The 22287-nt window shown below is 39.6% G+C and overlaps 1 protein-coding gene across 1 annotated transcript; it reads right to left on the reverse strand.

Annotated features, from left to right (window-relative positions):
- Nucleotides 1-1103: 1103 nt before the first annotated feature.
- On the reverse strand, nt 1104-10298 carry LOC143298868 (small ribosomal subunit protein eS1). The gene is made up of 7 exons (XM_076611871.1): nt 10162-10298; nt 8958-9061; nt 6978-7165; nt 5447-5572; nt 4917-4999; nt 1974-2083; nt 1104-1314 (listed from the first exon to the last, which is right to left on the reverse strand). The coding sequence occupies exons 1-7, from the start codon at nt 10221-10223 to the stop codon at nt 1181-1183; spliced, it is 807 nt and encodes a 268-aa protein (XP_076467986.1). The 5' UTR covers nt 10224-10298; the 3' UTR covers nt 1104-1180.
- Nucleotides 10299-22287: the final 11989 nt, after the last annotated feature.

Below are 22287 nucleotides of genomic sequence, written 5' to 3' on the forward strand. Positions count from 1 at the left end.
ATCATTTTGAACGATTTGTTCCATGAAGATTTTTGCTTGTTTAGCATTCAGGTTGCTACGCAAGCTCTGAAATGTTAATGTACAGGTTAACTGAAATGCATTTTACGCAGTATTTGTATCCCGTCATGTCCTTTAGTCTGCTTCCCATGTGCAACCTGATTTTAATTTTTGTGCGTCGTGTGACAGTTTATGCTTCATCCTTTTGTGCAAGGTATCATTTGTGGAGTTACTGCGTCATATGAAGAAATAAAAATATTCTATGCAAGATATTCAAGCACATTTTGAGCCTTGCGGATTGAGTCAGATTGTGATTTTTTTTTTTTTTTTTTTTTACATTGTCAAATTGTGTTGAATTAGTGTAGTGATTGTCCAGCACTCGCAATATATCTTGATATTTGAATCTCTTTCACTGTCCCATGTACAGGATTTGCCATGAGGAAGTTTCCTTTTACATCAGAAATTGCACCTGAAAATCTGCAGGAGCACTAAATGTCTAAAGTGCAGACACAGATAATGCAATAATTGTTCAGTTTCAAAACACATTTTAGATTGTTCATTCTCTTGTCTTCTCATGGGGTGTTTTTGTGCAATTCTCTGCTACAAAATATGTTCCAGGTCTTGGAAATAATTGATACAGAGTACTTTATATTGCGCACCTTTGCATTCAGCAACTGCGGACAGTTCCAGAGCAATGTAACTGCTTTGTAAATGAACACTGACAGGAGCACACTCCTTCCTGTCAGACCCAGAGAGAAGCACATGATTCACCTTTTGATTTGATCTGTTGGGAAAACAAATGAGAACAGCTGACAAAATCTTAAGTGTGAATGAAATGATCAGATAGGTACTGTGCCAGGCCATCTCCTGAGCCAATCTGCTGAATCCAGGTATGCAAGTGACCAGAACCAATCCATGCATCCTGCACTGAAGTTCAAATTGAGTGTACCGACTGCTTACAGCACAGAATATTTAATGTTCAAAATCCTTGTTTTCATGTTGTTTTAGTCATAATTCAAGATGTAAAACAATCACTAAATCCTCAAAGAACAGCATCGTAAATCACAAGCACACACACTCAGTCCCCATGGTAAAAATGCACACCCTTCTGTTTCATCTTACACTTTTATTCACCACATTGTTTGCAACACAGGTTGATGTGCATGAAAAGTCTCCATGGTTTTTACACTGTGTCAAGCACGGGGGGCTCATAGCCCTCAGGACGGTCCAACTTTTCCCCGGCCTCTGAGAATCCACCTTTGCTGGTGGTGGTGGTGGTGGTGCCGCCATCTCCATGAAGTTCCATCAGTTTGCCCACTGCAGACACAAAGGTATGGAACAATGCTCACATCAATGGTCAGTCATGAATATTTTGGAACCAGAACATGTATGCAATACTGGACTATGGATGGAATATGGAGCAATGAAATTTTCCAGCAAAAGTTCACGTTCAACAATATTTTTTTAATTCTAAAAATAAGTCGTCAAATATTCCATCTACATGAAGTTCTGTCAGTCTGCCCACTGCAGTCACAAAAGTAAGGAACAACACTCACATCAACGCTCTGTCATGAATACTTTGGAACCAGAATATTTCAAGTCTAACCCAAACGACACACAATACTTGACAACGGATGGAATATGCAGCAATGAAAGAAGTTCACATTTGACACCTTTTTCCGATTTATTATTAAAAAAAGAAAAAAAAGTCAATTATTTCATTTAACCAAGTTGATCACAAGGGTACATTCATAGTTTCCACTAAATTTTAGAAACCTCTCAGCAACCACCCTGACAAACAATGAACCCACATTAGAATAATCACAGAATTCTATTAGTTTATAAATGGCACTATTTTCATCTTGGCAGTCTTCCAACCAAATCTGCCTTTCTCACAAGCATTACCTTTCCAAACCCCAAATTCTTTAATCAACACTAAGCATGAGGACAACCAACCACAAACACTTTTCTCTTACCATCAAACTTGGGCTTCTTCAACACCTTCACCTTGCGGATGTAAACATCGTGCAGGGGATATATTCCTTGTGTTGCCTTCTCGATATCTTTGCCAATGGCGTCAGGGATCCTGCCACATTCAAAAGACTCATGAAGAATACAATCCCTACCTCACTCAGGACGAAAGGCCCCAATCAGGGCCCTACTGTTCACAACTGTTTCAGACAAAGGGCCCTGAATTTGAATTTTTGAAGTGGCAACTTATTTCCATAAAGACATTATGAGGTAAGAATATCTTAAAGAACCTTTCCACTCTCCACTGTGACCAACAAAATGCAGCATGTGTTGCTGTGCTAATGAGCAGTACAATTATTTTCGCAGAGACTGGTTCACATGAACAGTGCATGTCAACAATGGTGTCTGACCCCGTTTCGCCTCAGTCAAGGCAGACAACAGAATTAGATGAAGGGGCCCTCATCATGGATATATAACATTATGAATTTAATCTTTTTCAAACTTTTTGTGCTTTCCTGGATTCACTTACAATTGTGTGCAAATTTTGAACCACCAAACTTTCATCATCTCACTGTATGATAGGAAGCTTTATATTTTGTCCCCAACTAACTCATGTTACTGATCAGTCTGAAAACTAGTTTTCAGTTCATAAATTCTAATATTTGTTTTTTGTGATTTTATTTCTAATCCATACAAATGGGTCGTCTGTGTGGAAAAGTCAGGGGAGCTGACAGTACCGAGTTAAAAACATACCAGCAGACATCAACAGGTCTGGATCCTGTCTGGTGCAAAAGACCAGTCCATAATGGTTAATGAAGTGAATGTGTACATAACTACTCCCCCCTTTCATGGCTAAAGCCCTGGGGATAAACCTAGCTATGTTTAGGCATGACCAAATCCCTGGAGACCAAAGGGGAATATGTCTGTCAAATGAATAACTGAAATAATGGTATAGTAAAAGTTTGTTCAAGTTAGATCAACTTTCAGGGGAACACCTTGATCAGCAACCCAGACCTACAAAACCCTAATATAAAACAAAAACATTGTCATTACCAAAGAGATCACAACTGAAGATGTTTAGTAATAAGCAAAATACACACAAAGCATATGCTTTCAATGACGAAACTGTTATACATTAATTTCAACCAAAGCATTGCAGCTCATTAGGTGTACCTCCTGAATTGAAGCTATTATGAACATGTACAATGTACACACATCTGATCTGCCATTAAGTTAAAATCTTCCATTATGGATCTGCTAACAGCAGATGTTTGTTTAAATAGTGGCAGTATCTTAGGAAAACTGGATCAGAATCAGTATGTGTGGTTAAATCCAGCTTTTCACCTACTTGTTCCCACGGCCCTGTTATCTGTTGCTTTTTTAACTGACTCCGGATGATGGAACGCTGTCGCAGTTTCGACAATTAAATTTTTTCCGTTTTTCTAATGGGGTAGCATAACAATTGCAGCAACACCAGGCATTGTGAATGTGTCAAGGTCGAATGGAAAGTTTCTTCATGAGATTCTGTAACAACACACACGAGTTCAGCACCCCACATGACAAGCTAATCTGCATACAAATAAAAAATGGTGTCACAGGTGATACAAGTGGAAATTCTTGCAGCAAACTAGATCAGGACAGTCACTTTTACTGCTGCTGAAGTGATTGAAATGCTTCAAACTGAAGGTTTAAACATCAACAAGGATGATGAATACGTTGAATAAAGTATCTGCAGTGAAGAAAGCTACCAGCAAGAAGGTACTGACAGTGACTCAGCTTCTGAGAGCAATGAAGAGGGAAGGGGGTGGGCGGACACACGATGTGAGGAGAGGGGTCAGTGGGTCAAGTACAGCGAGTTCCATTCAGTTACTCTATGTTTTGTAATTTTTGTGATTTTTTCCCTAACCCCTACAAATGGATCCTCTATAGGGAAAAGCAAGGGAGAAAACTATTCATCAGGAGCGAGTTAAAAACAATTTTACAGCCTTCAGCTGAATGTACACTGCTGTTGTATGTGTATTTCTTTTTTTCACAACAGATTCCTCTGTGTGAAATTCGGGCTGCTCTCCCCAGGGAAAGTGCGTCGCTATACTACAGTGCCACCCATTAAATTTTTTTATTTTTTTCCTGCCTGCAGTTGTATTTGTTTTAAGCCCCAGTTCAAAGATTTGTTGAATCAGAATGAAATCTATCTGTGCTTTTGGCCCAGTCCGTCATTTTGTTTTGCTTTCTACTTTTGTATAACTATCAGTTTTTTACTGATATAATATCCCCTGTAACTCTTTGTTCATAGCCAAAGGGTGAACTGTGGTATCATTTAGTTGAAATTTGGTGCAACATGTGATTTGGTTTCAATCTGATACAATGGTGAACATGAACCTTGTCAATCGAACACTGGTATTACTGTTCAGCATGATAGGAATTTTTTCCCCCTAGAATAATGTTTATCTAACATTCTGTGACCCACCAGTGCAGACTTATCGGCTGAAGCTACTTTCGCTCCTGTCCTGTGCAAACTACTATCCACCTACGCGGAGAAAACAAAACTATGGCTGATAACCTCCCGGAAGTAGGTAACCTTCCCTTTGTCCCGCTGGCTAGCGCCCTCTTTTGACAGCAATATGCCATCACCAGTGCAGCGAGCAGGGAGAACAGGAAGCGGGGAGGACGGGAGGGTCTTAAATTTGGGTCACGGTAAGTATGTTATGCAGACTTCTTGACTGAAGCTACTTTTGTTTTCTCTGCATTGGCGGATATAGTTTGCACAGGACAGGAATCGGACTCCCGGCCGGAGTCTGCACTAATGGGTCCAAGTAGTGCCTTATAGACTGAAAATTACAGTACTTGTCAGTATCTCACTGCATTTTCTGATTTATCTGCCTGGAAATACAAATTTTACATTCTAAAATTTTTAGAGTACTTTTGAAACATGTTTTGATGTTACTCACAGCTTGTTCACGACCTCCTTCATATCGTTGGCTGTCACCTCCCTGGTAATGATCTCAACCATCTTTTTTCTGATTGCTTTCACCTGAAAGAAAGGGACAATGAATCCAGATTAAGGAATTCACAAATTAGCAGAGAGAGACAGAAAAAATCCTGCTCTAAAGTAGTTATCTTTCTACAGAAACTGAATGGTAAAATCTATCTACTGATTCCCTCTTTCATTCGAAAGTATTGCCAACATGGCTTCCATAATAAACCAATCAGGCATAGCAATTTTTATTGTTCCTTTTGAAGTAATATAAGCAACACTTTTTCACATATGCTTCAAGAAATTTCTGCCACATTCATTCAGGCATTATTTTCAACTAAAATCTGAATATACAGAATCCTTTTCCTCTGTTTAGCTTATAAGAAAATTGTACATAGAGCAACTTTATCGTGACAGAAAAAATGTGCCACAGATCAACAATAAAAAAAAAGAAAGAAAAAGGGCAACAATACATGTTAAGGTCATTAACATACGGAGTCATACCTGCGTATGCTTGGCATAGCAAGTTTTTTTCACTTGGTTGTTTCGCTTCTTGGTGAAGCCGATACAGAACACACGCAGAAGATATCCATCAGTGGTCTTCACATCCACGTGCGCCTCAATGAGTGTCTGCAAAACAACATCACATGCTGTGCATCATGAAGGTTCAGATCAACATATTAACCCACATTCATTACAATCAGCTGAAATCCAGAAAAGACTGACAACTGAGAGAGACAGAGGGGGACAGAAGCCAGTACCCCATGAAATACACTTTGAAAGTTATCAAATTTCAGACTTCAGCTGATCGGACAGTGCACTGCCATAAGCAACTTTTGTCAACATAGAGGGTCATGCTGATAAAACCATTTTTCATATTGTAACAAAGCTTAACAGCTGCAGGCAGTTTCCTGCAGTGTTCCAAAAAACATACATATGTGCGTAAATGACGCACAGATTTACAACTTTGATGCACAAAATTTTTACCCTGTGCGTCAATGTGACGCACACTTTTTCCTGAAACAAGCATCTTACGGCTTCCAGGAAAACCGCGAAGCACGCATCGTGGGCCTAAGCTTAGGCTAGTGCATAGCAGACGAAACTGAGCTGGCCAAAAACGTGTTCGAGTAACTTCCCTTGCCGATGCAGGCAAACGCTGTTGTGTGTTCATTAGTAGTGAGTATGGTTATGTGCTCATTATAAGTAGTTGACTGTGTTTTCATTGTATTCAAGCATTTCGAATGTCCTTGTTTGGAGGTGTGGGTTTCTTTTCATTTTCATTGTACAATTGTCTTCATTGATTTTTTGTATGTTTTCCTGTTGACCCTCAGAAATGTGACAATGACCCTCAAAAATTCCAGTCAAAGGGTCACAGTGACCCTCAAAAAATCAGGCCCATTGGGAACACTGTCCTGCAAGTAAAACAATGACTAACCTTTGCCCCCTGACTAAGTTTGAAGTGAACAAGACCACTGTTTTTTTTTTAATGTGAATTGAAGCCTGTGAATGAGAACATCCTTTCTGAAATATCTGGTGCTGGGGAGTGCTTTACACACAGAAACTGTGGTGAAAAAGTTAACATTCTACATTTTGCACATATCAGATCTTAATACTGCTGTTCAATCACACGATTCAGATTACTGAAAGCTGCTGATAACTGCAACACAAGCAAAGCAATAAAGATAATGCAGAACACAAAGATAGATAATAATAAATATAGGGATCCATCAGTCTCGGAAGACAATGGAGTTGCGCTCTAGGTGTTTATTCTGGTACAGTGTCGTGTGTGGCTGGCAATGGATGGTATAACAATGGATACTTATACAGTACCCTATCCAGGAAATTGCTCTGGTTGCTGTGCAATTTAATATGACACACTGCATCAATGTTACACATACACACCAAAATATACTCCCCCACACAAAACATACATGCACATGCATCTGTACAAACATACATGCCCTCATCCCCAAACACACATACTTGTATGTGTGTAGACATGGATATATATACACAGAGATGTAACCACTTGTACCTGCCACTTCTTCACCATGGAGCACAGTTTGTCCCGGGTGAGGTTCATGCCGTGAAAGTTGGTCAAGACATTGCGACCCTGCACCTCTTCAGCAATCAGCTTGAACTTTCGGAATGTGACCTCATCATTCTGAAGGTCAGCCAGGGAGACCTCGAACACACGTCCCTTCAAGCCATCAGACGCAATTTCTGGAAAGAAATTGTTTTCTCTTCAGTGTGCTGGAGCGACTTTCTAAAATACAATAAAGGGAGGGAATGCAATAAAATAACCCCCCATCCCCCTACAATTCTGACGTAAAATTTACTTTTCAATTCTTGAATCTCACCATAATCAGCTCCATTTACTTTTTAGTAACATTTTTACCAAGAAAATTTTTTCTCTCATCCATGATCCAAGTTACAGTTCTGAGACCAATGTCAAAGCTCATAGTGTCGTGTCCACATTATGCTGTCAATATTGGACAAATGATTAGTTTTGTTTCATTCATTTTAATAATAATAATAATACAAGGACATTTGGTATGCCCAATGTAATGATACGAAAGCCCTGAGCATTGACAATAAAAAATGCAATGATGCATGCATACTAAAAACACACAAACCATCTTGTTCGAACTCCATCCCACAAACCCACACCACACAAAATGTCAACACACGCATGTCCCAACTGTTCAAGGCATATGACGTGTATGTTTAAAATAGTAAAAACAATAAAAGTAAAAAATGAACTTGATTAAAACAAAGTGAAGACAAGGAGTTATTTACTGATTTGAATGGCTGGAAATAATGAGTTTTCAAAGAAATTTGAAAGAAGGGTAAGAAACAGTAAGACGAACAGGAAATAGGTGTGAGTTCCATATGGAAGAAGCCTGGAAAGAGAATGTGTATTTTCCGTATGATCTGGTTCCGTAGAAGGGAATTTTAAGAGACAGTCATCACCTGATGACTGGAGCTGGTGAGATAGAGAGTAGTAATGCACAAGCTCAGAAAAGTAAGGAGACATGCCAATCATAAATTTCTCAATAGGCAGCCAGTGGAGGGAGTGAAGGAGAGGAGTAATATGAACAGATTTGGGAGAGCGGAAGATAAGCCTCCATCAACACAGAATAAAATTTCTATATACTTCTGAGCATTATTTAAGCTTTTGTGATTTTTATATGCGAGCAATATCAACTAAAATCAGGGTTAGAAAGGAATTCTGATAAACCACCTCCTGTTTTTTGGATCCCCTGAAAAAGTTTCTTTTTGGTATATAAGGAAACTGATTATACTAGGACTAAATCCTGGCGCAATTCATCCTGAGTAAAAACTAACTCTTTCCGGACGTAGGAATGCACAAAATATATTCGGTTTCGGATGAAGGAATGGAATAGCATTCTCTGAAAGTAAAATTCCATCATGCGCTGTACACGATTTTGTGATTAGCCAAGCAGAGTGCGCTATTCTGGGTCACTCCACAATCGAACAGTATGATTGGTTAGCCTGGGATGTGTGGCCTGTCTCGCACACGCGCTGACAAAGTCACTGACCGGTCGTCTGCTTCCGTGCCAGCCTGTTAGCAAAGCGGCCTCTTCTCAGAATGTTGTGAAGCGAACAAGGCAGTGACGGCAACATTTTAGGGTTGCTGAAGTACTTGAAATGCTACAAACTGAAGGGTCAGACATTGAAGAGGTGGATGATGACGAAGAAGAAAGCGAATTTAATGCAGAAAGCGAGCATGGGTATGGTGATCCGGGGTAAAAAATTGGCAGTATTTTCTACATACGGCAAAACTGTAAAAATAAGATGAGAAATCTGATTTTCTTTTATATGTAATAGCTCAACACGTAATAAACCAGTTCTGAAAGTTTCATTTTCTTACACAGTGTTTTGTATTTTTTGTAATTTTTTTCCAAACCCTTACAAATGGGCCGTCTGTGGGGAAAAGCAAGGGAGAAAACTTGTCGTCCTGAGTGAGTTAAAATGAGATATTGATACATACTTGTTCCTTGTGTTCTGGTCACTAATGTCTTTCCGATCTGACGCACAGCGAACATCGACGGAGCCTTGACATCGTACCAATCCTTCTTACTGAAAGGATCAACGCTGGAAGAAGAAGAAGAAAAAAATCACTTAATACACACGAGTGATATACATAAAACTTCTCAAATAAAGCATAAATATACACATTTCATTATATCTGAAAATCACACAACTGGGTAACAAAACTATCAAATTTGGTCAAGACAGAAAACTCCTTGGCCCATAAAAGCTGTTGCAGGCACTGCAGCAACACAACCGAAAAGCAGTAACTGAAGACTCCAACAACAAAGTGCCCTCATTATGGTATTCATCAGTCAACAGAACCACATCACTCACTAGGATCTAATAAGACCTTGAGGTCTTACCTGACCAGACGCATAGTATCTGTAAGCATTATAAAAGAAATCTAATACCCATAAATGCAATACAAAATACTTATTTCATTTACCACATTCAGATAAGAGTCTTGTGTTATGCATGAGAAAACTTTTGTTTGTCCTGTAGGTGCTGTTTTGAGCAGAGAAGAAAATACTGAAGCATAGTACCAACAATTCACTTTGCAGAAATTCACATCATTAGTTTGAAAACTGAATGACTGCTGGACATTCTTACAAAAAGAAAACTAAGCTTTTGTCCTGAGGACTTTCTACCAACGTTTACAACCTTAAAGAATTTTTTTTTTTAAACTGTCGAGTGATCTCAGTATTCGGAAGCAAAAAAAACAACAACAAAAAATCTGTTAAATAGTGCACTGAACGCAAGACAGGTGTCAGTAACTGCGATCATAACTGGTAATACAGCACACTGACATTTGTTACCTCGAAGACTCTCCCTGTAATTGCATTCACCGTGAATAACGAGCTCACAAACATTTCCGAACTATTACAAAAATTCAGATGAATATATTTTCATACATGTTTCAAGCAGAACATATCACTGCATCAGACATATAGCATTTGATACGCGTATTGTATACACAGCTCGCAAAGTTTTATTTTTGATTTCAAAAGACAGCTTGATGATCACATGCATTTGACGAAACGAGGGGAGTGGAATTGTATCCAAGCGAGAAAAACCAAGCTCAAGCCATCTTCAGCTGATACAACCACATTTAACTAATAGATGGATAAGTTATCAAATAAGCGTTGTATATTATAACTTACACTTTCTTTTTGGCTCCCTTCTTTCCACCTTTGGTCAGTCTCTTATTCTTGCCCACCGCCATGATGCACAGTTCTACTCAGGAAAAGGAAAGGACTTCTGTGAGGAAGAGGGTTATGGGAAATGCACTGGCGACAACTCTGCACAAACCGGAAACGACAAAGATTTCTGCTGCTTTTTATTTCAATATTTAAAAAATTCTCTCCCTATCCCCTTACGGATTCAATCAGTCAAACCCCCTCTGCCACCCTTGCAAAAAAAAAAAAAAAAAAAAAAAAAAAAAAAAAAAAGGAGGAAGAAAAAACAACAACAAAAACACACCCACAAACAACAGCAATAATAATAAAAAAGAAAAGTTCGGTCTCAATTGAAAATGATTATTTTGTATCATTTTGTGGTAAAGGTTATATGGTTTGGCCTTTTCCCTGCTATTGTTCTAAATACTGCCTTTTTTTTTTCCTTTTCTTAAAGATGTTAAATGTTTTGATATGAATTAATGCATTCTGCAATTTCAGTCTTGATTACTTTAACACGTGCACGTCATTTAAACGTTTCTTAACTTTCAGTTCGTTATTTGCGTTCTGAGCACTATGACTGATGAGCAACACGGCCACATGAGAACTTCTCTTTGGTCGGCGGGGGATAGTAAAGTTGACTTGTCTTGACTTGACTTCTAAAAATTCTGTGTAAGAAATGTCCACTTTTTTTTTTCTTCAAGTTTTCTTCTTCTTTTTTTGTTGTTGTCTGTGTTTTACCGCTCTTTACTATGTGTAGCCTCATTATTTGTTAATTTCCAGTTGAAAAACCACCGAGGTAACCATATGTTTGTTCTGTAGTGTCCATGTGTTCTGTGTGGCTTGTTCAGGATTAAAGAGGCTATGCCAGTCTTGAATAAAAGCTTATTTGTGTTTGCACATTTCTTCTGTCTGTTTGCTGCTGTGTGCACATGTCAAATGATCGGTATAAGGACAGGCCCGGCGCTTCCTTTTCGATGATACGTCTGGGTTTGTTCCAATGTACCTTTTATTTACCTGTGTGCTAGCTGAATTGGTCGCGTAAGCAGCACTGACTTGAAGTTGTGTACCTTGTCAATGGAGAGAGTTACCATTCTTTACTATTTGATAATCATTTCATTTCCTAGCCCCCATTGTTTTTTGTTAATTTCCAGTTGAAAAACCACTGAGGCAACCATGTGTTTGTTCTGTATTGCCCATGTGTTCTGTGTGGCTTGTTCAGGATTAAAGAGGCTATGCCAGTCTTGAATAAAAGCTTATTTGTGTTTGCACATTTCTTCTGTCTTTGCTGCTGTGTGCACATGTCAAATGATCGGTATAAGGACAAGCCCGGCGCATTACATTTTAAGAAACGTGTGGTTTTGTTCCAATGTACCTCTCATTAAACCATGTGCCAGCTGAATCGGTAGCAGAAGTAGCACTGACTTGAAGTTGTATACCATGTCAATGGAGATTCTTTACTATTTGTTGATAATTTCATCTCCTAACCTCATTCTTTGTTAACCTCTTGACTGTGCTGTTGACGTACGGCGTACGTCATAAAATGTCGCTCGCCAGTGCCGTACGTTATGTTACAACGTTTTATGTTTTGAGTCCCGCACTGCAGAAAAAAACAGTCTGCTAACCATTAGATTAGCTCCCCTGGGAGCTCTATATCTCCTAAGTTCCATTAGCGAAAAATATTCACCTGATACCTGTGGGTGATGACATGGCCCGATCAAAGAATACATTGGCATAAATTTCTCTCTGTTCCAGCAGCTACAGCACTGTATGGTATTTTTGTTTTACTGAAGTTCAGTGAATGTTCAAGGTACACTTTGACTTTCACTAAACTGTTTGCAGATCCTAATCAAGCAATGTGTGATTTTGTTTGTGTGAGTGTATGCATGCACGTGTATTTCGTGTGTGTGTTTGGGAGTGCATTCGTGTTTATGTAAAAGGGGTATGTGGTGAGAGAGGTGGGGGTATATGTGTGCAGGTGTACGACACTACTATGCTGGGTCATAAAAGTTACTTCACAACTCCTCACACAGCAGGTTCGGGATCTTGAGGTGATCGTAAAGGTCAAAAGTGGATGGGTTGTAAACTGGTCAGGTTTGGCCACTGTCACAGTGTGTGTGTGTGTGTGTGTGTGTGTGTGTGTGTGTGTAAGCAAGGTGTATTGAATATTTGGACTGAACCTGCACACACACACACACACACACACACAGAGAAAATGTTCAATGTTCTTCCTTCAGGGTATGTCACCAGTCTTGTAGGTGTACACCAAACAGGGCTTTTATTCAACCATGTACGGAATGCGAAGAGCGTCTTCGCTGAGAAACCTGTTTCTCTTTGAAGACGTCAGCATCGAAGACAATCCCCACCCCATGGCGGTATCTGCTTCCACAGCTGTCTAACTGAAGATATATTTATGACTGTCTTTGAAAACGGCGGCGTTGACGATATCGCAACCACTTGCTTGCAGGTGTTAAACAGATTAAGTTCATAGGTCATTGTGCTTTATGGCAATAAAGCCTACTCTTTGTATTTCTCACTCACACCGTGCTGGACAAACGAACAGCACATTCCTAATCAACCAGCCCCATTACTGCACGTTCTCACAACACACACACACACACACATGCGTGCACATGTGCGGTCATATTAACACACATATTATACGAGCACACACACACATTTATACGAGTACACACACGCACTCACACACACACACACACACTCTCTCTCTCTGACGGTCTCTCTCTCTCTCTCTCTCTCTCTCTCTCTCTCTCTATCGGCGCAATAGCCAAATGGTTAAAGCATTGGGCTTTCAATCTGAGGGTGCCGGGTTCGAATCTCGGTAACAGCACGTGATATCGATATGTACTGGTTGCTGCAGATTTTTCCAAGGTCTCCAAGGTCATCATGTGTACAGACCTGCTAATGCCTGAACCCCCTTTGTGTGTATGCACACGCATTAGATAAACAACAACAAAAAAACCCAAAAAACGCACGTTAGATATCCTGTAAATCATGTCAGTGCTCAGTGAGTTATGGAAACAAGAACATAACCTGTGAATGTCTGAATTGGTGATTTAAAGGAAGTGCCACTACTCTGTTATGACAATACTGTTGAAGACAGCATTTCCGTTCTATCCCCCTCTACACAATGCTTGTGGAACCTGCTTAGTCGTTTCTCTATTTCTTCTCTGTTCTTTATATCTATCTCTTTGTCTGTCCGTCTGTCTGATTGTCCGCCCCTTTCTCTTCTTTCCTTCCTTTCGCTGTCTGAGTAGTGTTAGGGAAGGGTTTAGCACCCTGCCGGGTTTTGACATTCGGTTCACAAAGACAGGTGCGCGACCTAAAGACAACGACAACAGCCCCAAGACAGAGAGAAAACAAGGAGCCACCAAGTGTCCAGTGTAATTACTGCAAGGTAGCTGAAGAGACAACATGTCTTGCCTGTAGCCAGGTGGCACTTACAAAGACCCTATGAGAGAGAGAGAGAGAGAGAGAGAGAGAGAGAGAGAGAGAGAGAAAATAAAATTTTCCATGTAATCTATAAATGGCTTCGAAGGGAAGAAATAAAGATCAGAAAGAAATATTATCACCAATTTCAGAAATGATAATCGGAAATTAAAATAATGATAAAGTATGCTTATGAACTGATGCTCCATCGATGCATTCCTGTTTATCTTCAGAAGATCGTACAGCCTTCATGATCATGAGTGAAAGAACAACTCTGTTTCTGATTATTCTGGTAATTATTTATGTAATTCCTGTCACTAAAAATCATCATCCATCAGCCACACAGCTGACAGAGAGATGAAATGGCTTCTCATGAGCATGACTGCCTTCGTTATTGTTCTCTCACTGGGGAAAAGATCTAGAAAATGCTGACATAAATCATACATATGGTCTGTAACTTCCTCTTTTTTAATTTTCATTTTATTAAAGTATCTTGTTTTATAGCTAGTTCACACCCATCTTTGTGTTGCTTTGAATTATTCCTTCCTTATCATTATCATGAAAGAGAGAGAGAGAGAGAGAGAGAGAGAGAGAGTGTGTGTGTGTGTGTGTGTAGCGAGAACGCGACAAAAGAGAGACAGACGGAAAAACCAACAGACAGAACAAACACATACAGAACATACACAGACAGAACAAACACAGACAAGCAGAAAACTACAGAGCTCAGACAAAAACAGCGTTAACATCAGTAAAGTTCCTCGTAGACCCAACCTTCTCCAAATTGTCCCAGCAACGAAAACACCATCAACCGTTCACCGCTTGGCAGAACACCGCCAACACCATTCACTCACTCATGTCACCTGGCTTAAGGGACCCGTTCAATGGGAGAAGGTTCACAAGTACGTTAATTAGGTCTGAGGAGGAGTACCTGCTATCACCTGAAGGCTGGGAAAGAGCCTCGAACATACCGTACCCGTTTCACGGTTACCCAGCTGCCTCATAAACATCTCCAGTAAAGAGGCTGAGCAGACGACTGAATCGACGATGGTCGGAGTTTCCTAACACATGAATACCATACAAGCCACTGCTCTTAGATAATTTTGTTCTTTTTCGGCCCGTGGCCGGCTCCTACCCAGAGTTGAGTGTGCTGTGGGCTTAAATGGGGAGACTGGGACCACACAGTCGAGTGTCATCCACTTCAAGGATGCGTCTTTGGGTGTGTTGCTCTAATTACCTGACCAACACTGCAAGTGTCTGTATCTGCCGGGCCTGGTTAACGCCGGGATATCATTATGACAGGAAGCGTAGAGTACAGCCTTGTCACGCAGTCCCAAACCAAAATGGACCTCCATAGCAACATCGTCATCATCATCGTCATCCTCCTCCTTCATCGTCATCAATATAATAAAACAAAATAGTCTCAAAGTCTGTGGCCTTTCATGCCCTGCTCTCATGGTGACCTCAGTTTCGATACCCCTCCACTTCCGTGCTTGGGGTGAGTCCTGTCAATGTCATCAGTGTCGGCAGATTCATGGGGGGCTGTTGTTTGAGGGACGTGGTGGCGGTCTCCACTCTGGGAGAGACGCTCGCTCAGTCTGGCTCCGCGACTAAGCCATTATTGTCGTTAGTAGGGGGCTTAGTAGGTGGTGTCCTAAGTACGTTAAAACAGAACAGGCACCACTGAACACCACCGAAGTGACTCAGCAGCAGTGCAGGGTCTCCTGTGGTGTGTGGCCTCCAGGCGACCTAACATCGATGGTTCCCTGTGGACTGCCGACGCTGGAACTGCGACGGACGAACCTGGGTGTGGCCGTGTATGGGGGAATCTAAATGAGCGGCGTGGAAATAATGCCACTGAAACAGCGCAGATGATGGGGCAGCAAAAAAAAAAAAAAAAAAAAAAAAGTTCTTTCTCCCGACTATCGGACTAATAGTTGTAGCTTTCCCCCCTTTCCTTTTCAGTAATGGTTGGTAAAATAGATTTTATTCATTTATTTCATTTATCTATTTATTTATTTTGTATATTATTTTTTTCTTCAATGCCTGACTAAGTGCTTTGGATTACGCTGCTCGTCAAGCATCAGCTTAGCGATGCGGTGTAGCATATATGGATTTGTCCGAACGAGGTGATGCCTCCTTGTGCAACTGAACTAAACTGATGGATGGTACAGTCCTTCATTACACAACCCGTACATTATTTAGTTTCTGTGCTGGAAATGTGAAAAAGGAATGTTCTATTATTACTTGAGGCCCGATATTACGTTTCCCACTGGAAATAATGTGTTGTAACTGTAGTCTGTATATCAGGCACATTATAGCGAAATCAAGTTCCACTCGATTTACCGCCCCCCCCCCTCCCCAAACCCCCTACATTGATGTATTCTCATTCATCCCCTTTTCCCCCTATATGTATGAATTTTACCTTATGATTTCATCATTAGTATTTATTTAGTGGAGGAGGGTTTGTCAACGGCCGCTGCACCCAGATCACAGTGTGCCAGGGGTTCAAACAGGAACACCACACAGCCGAGAGCGCAATAGTTGAGTGGTTAATGGGTTGAACTTTCAATCTGAGGGTCCAAGGTTCGAATGAGTGCCTTGTGGATCAAGGGTGGAGATTTTTTACAATCTCCCAGCTCAGCGTATGTGCAGACCTGTTAGTACCTGAACCCCCTTTGTGTGTGTGTACACGCGGATCAAATATGTACGTTAAAGATCCTGTAATCCACGTCAGCGTTCGGTGGGTTATGGAAACAAGAACATACCCAGCATGCACACCCCTGAAAACGGAGTATGGCTGCCTACATGGTGGGGCAAACAAACAAAAAAAAACAAACACGGTCATGCACGTAAAATGTTGCATGTCTGTATAACTGTGCATGACTGAAACCTGATTGAATGACACAGGAAACAGGAAACGAATGATGAGCACCCAAATGGCAGCCATCAGTTGGCTCTACCTAGGGAGGCAGCCTGTTGTGCAAATGACTTCTTGTTTGTAAAACGTTAGAGTCTGGTCTCTGACCGAGGATAGACGCTATATAAGTATCCACGTCATTATCATCATCATCATCATCACTTCACTGATGCATCTTTGGGGGTGTTGCTCAAATTTCCTGACCAACACTGCAGGTGTCTCTATTTCTCAGACTGGTTGCAGACAGGATATAATCATGAGATTGCAGCCATGTCAGACCAATGCCTTAGCCCTGAACAAACTGACCCACATCATCCTTCATCACTGTAGACATATACAAAAAACAAAATGAAATACACAAAACACAGAGATAAAGAAACACACACACACACACACACACACACACACACACACCCACACACACACATACGCACACACACACACATATATATATATATATTTTTTTTTTACCCTTTATTGGTGTGTCTATAAACCTTCCATTTACGGTTTTCATGACAAATAAATAATTTTATGGTTGTGATTCTGATTCTGATTCTGATACACACACACGCACACGTACATTTTGTTTGTGGTTTCCGTGTCAGTGAGATTAAATTGTTGCGTACCTGTTGTGCTTTTTATTTGTATTTTGTTGAGTTATTGATTATTTATCATCATTATTATCACGTACTAACGTACTACTTCCCCCCCTCAAGGTCTGAGTAAGCGCGTTGGGTTGCACTGCTTGTCAGGCATCTGCTGAGCAGATGTGGTGGAGCACATAAGGATTCGTCCGAACGCAGTGACGCCTCCTTGAGGAAGTGAACCGAACTGAGATGCTAGTCCTTCCGATGACACAACAGGGAAACCGGAAGTAACAAGAGATGTGATGTTGACGGGAACCGATCCTGATTCTACATGTGAGCAATGAGGGAAAGCCATTGTTGTCGTGGAGCCATCTGACGAATCCACAGTGGTAACACTCAAGACATGTCATATACTGCAAATGTTTCTCTCACTTTGAAACAGTCAAAATCAACCCCCCTTTTTTTTTGCGGACAAGATAGTTTCTTATCTCTGCCTGGGGGAGACACCCGATTCTGTATGTGACAAAACTGCCTCTCGCGGTATTTGTATTTGTATTTGTATATCTTTTTATCACAACAGGTTTCTCTGCATGAAATTCGGGCTGCTCTCACATGGAGAGCGCGTCGCTACACTACAGCGCCACCCCCTTTTTTTTGTATTTTTTTCCTGCGTGCAGTTTTATTTGTTTTTTCCTATCGAAGTGGATTTTTTAACAGAATTTTGCCAGGAACAACCCTTTTGTTGCCGTGGGTTCTTTTACGTGCATGCTGCACACGGGACCTCGGTTTATCGTCTCATCCGAATGACTAGCGTCCAGACCACCACTCAAGGGAAAGTTGGGCGTCCACCATTGAAGGAGATGAAATGGAAGTCATTTTGTCAGTTAAATTGGAGTTTTCTGCCAGCGTTTTTTTTTTGTTTGTTTTGTTTGTTTTTGACTCACTTGTGTAAACAAAGTGAGTCTATGTTTTAACCGGGTGTTCGGTTGTGTGTGTGTGTGTGTGTGTGTGTGTGTGTGTGTGTGTGTGTGTGTGTGTGTCCGTGGTAAACTTTAACATTGACATTTTCTCTGCAAATACTTTGTCAGTTGACACCAAATTAGGCATAAACATAGGAAAAATTCAGTTCGTTTTAGTCATCTTGTTTAAAACAATATTGCACCTCTGGGATGGTCACAAAAAAATAAAAAATGAAGCCTAATTATATGCAAACTGCATGTACTGTTATATTTATATTTTTTGTGTTCTCTAAACTTGGCACTTTGATCTGATATTCGACCCAACAACAAGAGCAGTCATAATTATCATTTTTTGTTCAAACAGGAACTTCTTTTGCTAAGCATGGAAGTTTTATTTATTTTGCAAACGTTTTGGTGCAGTTAGTAAAAAAAAAAGGAAATTACTCTAATTAATGCTAGGGGACTTAATTTGCTTTAAACTGATCTTTCTCATCTTAAACATTACATTTTGAAACAAGAGAGGCAAGGTCTTCAAGACTCACTTGTGATGCACTTTTTAAAAAATCCAAGCTTTTTATGTATTGAGTATAATTTCAAAATGTAATGTTTAAGATGAGAAAGATCAGTTTAAAGCAAACTAAGTCCCCAAACATTAATTACAGAGTAATTTCCCTTATTTTACTCACTGCACCAAAACGTTTGCAATAAATAAAACTTCCATGCTTAGCAAAAGAAGTTTCTGTTTGAACAAAAAATGATAATAATGACAGATCTTTTGTTGGGTCGAATATCAGATCAAAGTGCCAAGTTTAGAGAATACAAAAAATTTAAATATAACAGTAAATGCATTATACTCAAGACATAAAAAGCTTGGATTTGTTTAAAAAAGTGTATCGCGAGTGAGTCTTGAAAGCCTCGTCTCTGTCGTTGTTTTTGTTTTTTTGTTTTTATCTGGTATTCATGGTATGACGCAGTTACCAGTGGTACGCATATCAGCCATTACTTCGTTACATTTGAGTAGACACCCACCTTGTGTAGCATGGCCCATAGAAAGAACCATCCCAGGAAAGTAGGACGAGGTGACCTACATTGACAGCACCAGAACGAGAATATGTCAAGATTACCATTGAGAGACACATACACACACATTTAAAATAATCAAATTTTTATTTTGATTTAAAAATTGAACTCTCTCTCTCTCTCTCAATGGGTGGCCGCTTCATGTTGTTTCCTCCTCGTCCATTTTCACTAAAGACCCGTCGCTTAGCAGCATGTGTTTGTGCCTTGACCTCAGGTGCTGCTTGAACCTCGTGAACTGGCAGTGGTACGGGGTTTCTCCCGAGTGCTGTCTCAGATGCTCTTTGAAATGGACAAAGGAAATGTGTACATTTGGGCAGTTTTATATTGAACTGTCATCCTTCTACTCAAAGAGACCTTTCCCCCTCACACAGTACGGACACAACAACCGAAAAATTCTATCAAGCGGATTGAGAGGACACGCATCCAGGTTCCCTGAACATAGAGAAAAAAAGTACCCCTGTTGGAGGAAACTCCTCGTCACGTTGTGATGATATTATGATCCACACAGTCTTATCTAAAGTGGATCCGTAATTCATTGATATCAAAACTACTTACAGATATATATATATATATATATTATATATACGTCCGTATCTGCTCTTATATGAACTTATTCCCGTCTTGTCCGGGTCTTTACGCTTTGTCTCCCTTTCTTTTCTCATGTTTGCTCTTATGCAAATTCTCTATGTAATATCAAAAATAGAAAACTAAAAACAGCAACTCATCAGAACTCTTTAATTAAAACAAGAGAGGCAAGGCCTTCAAGACGCACTTGTGATATGCACTTTATCAAACAGAGGAATTATTGAGAAAAAAAAAAAAAACATGCGAAAAGGGATAATCTGGCAAAAAAACCTCATTGATGTGACCTTGACCTTAGACATCTAAATTTGCATTGCATTGATGTTCTGGCCAAAACAAACAACAACATGGCATACCAATGAAAGCTGGATGGAAGAAACAAAGTTCTCATATCCTTTTTCCCAGTGGGTTATGTTGTGACCTTGATCTTTGACTTTTCGTAAGTGTCACCATGACCAATCATTGTACCAAGTTTGCTGAAGAATATCTATATAAGACCGTCTCTCTCTTGCATGAAGAAATGTTTCCTATCAATATCGTATGCTAGGTATACCTTGACCCTTAACCTCTAGCTGATTTTGAATTTCTTAAGGGATTATGCTGCACCCATAGCCAGTCACAAGACCAAGGTTGATTAAAACTGAATCCATATCACGGTCTCTATCTTACATTTTTCTATTTCTCCAAGTAGTTACCTTGACCATTTCATCTTACCATATAATCATGACTTTAATAAGGGTCTTATTCATACCTGCCATCCTGTCAAATTCATTTCCTATGCCACTTGCATCAGTCAAGAAAAGGTCAACTTTAAAGTTTATGACCGGTACGCGCACACACACAGACACACACACACACACACAATATATATATATATATATATATATATATATATATATATATATATATATTGTGTGTGTGTGTGTGTGATAGAGAGATAGATAGATAGATAGAGAGAGAGAGAGAGAGAGAGAGAGAGAGAGAGAGAGAGAGAGAGAGAGAATTCAAACACAATAAAATGCATCTGATCTATAGTTTCTGTGGTGACTGAAAATTTCATATCATGCATGCATGAACAAAATTATAGTATAAACATATATATACCCAGAATTGGGTCAAACTCTCTTGGTATTTTGGACTGCTCCATTTAAAAAACACTGGTAAATACCCAGACAGGTAAAAATGTGTGTGTGTGTGTGTGTGTGTGTGTGTGTGTGTGTGTGTGTGTGTGTGTGTGTGTGTGTGTGTATACATATATATATATATATATATATATATATATTTGTATGATATAGAAAGACATGCCAAGTCTACTGTTGTTAATATATGTATAATGATATATCTATTTATCTATCTTATATATATATATATATATATATATATATATATATATATACATACACTCATACATACATACATACATACATACATAGACATAGATGAGTGTGTGTGTGTGTGTGTGTTTGTGTGTGTGTGTGTTTGTGTGCGCGCCCTCACACTCTCTCCATCTCTCTGTAATGTAATACAGTATACAATATGAATAGTATGTTTGGAGTAATAAGTATTTTGTACTCACATGCAGCATACATGTGACAGGAGTTTGCCAGAGGACAACACTCACTTGTGTGACAGACGAGAGAGGGAAAGAGAAAGAGAGAAGAGAGAAGGAGACAGAGAAAGAGAGAGAGAGAGCTACACACACACACACACACACACACACACACAGACACACACACACACACAGACAGAGAAAGAGAGAGAGAGAGAGCTACACACACACACACACACACACACACACACACACACACACACACACACACACACACACACAGAGAGAGAGAGAGAGAGAGAGAGAGAGAGATTATGTGTTTATGAAACAATTAAATGTATGTATGTATGTATGTGTGTATGAAATCATACACAATAAAATACATCTGATCTATAGTTTCTAATGTAGTGATTGCAAATTTCATATAATGCATGCATGAACATGATTATTGTATATACATACACACATACATATATATATATATATATATACATACATACACACACATTCAGAGTGTGTTTTGTCAGTGTGGTTCTAAGTGTGCATGTTATGTGTCATCTAAACACACAGAGAGAGATTATGTATGTATGTATGTATGTGTGTATGAATTCATAGACAATAAAATGCATGTATATGTATACATGTATGTATGTATGTTTTGTTAAACTAATAACATGTAGAGCCAAGTACACGTACTTCTAAACGTCGTATGAAGTGAAAAGGACTTCATTTTGAGAAAAGTCAAGACTGGAAATTTTTACGTTTCAGCTCTAGGGCACTAACTCTCATGGTTTGTTATTTTTAACTGAAAAAGAATTGGTGATTTCAATTGATTTTGTTGATATTTTTATGGCAGTTTGGGGCATAATCCAGTAAGTGATGAGGCGTTCACAAATCTTTCTCTGAATAAATATTTAATGGTCTCCTTCTCCAACTTTCCATTACATGTTATGGTGTATCGTCGATTGAATATAGGATTGAACAGGCAGG

Source organism: Babylonia areolata, chromosome 24 (genome assembly GCF_041734735.1).
Source record: "Babylonia areolata isolate BAREFJ2019XMU chromosome 24, ASM4173473v1, whole genome shotgun sequence".
Classification (NCBI taxonomy): domain Eukaryota; kingdom Metazoa; phylum Mollusca; class Gastropoda; order Neogastropoda; family Buccinidae; genus Babylonia; species Babylonia areolata.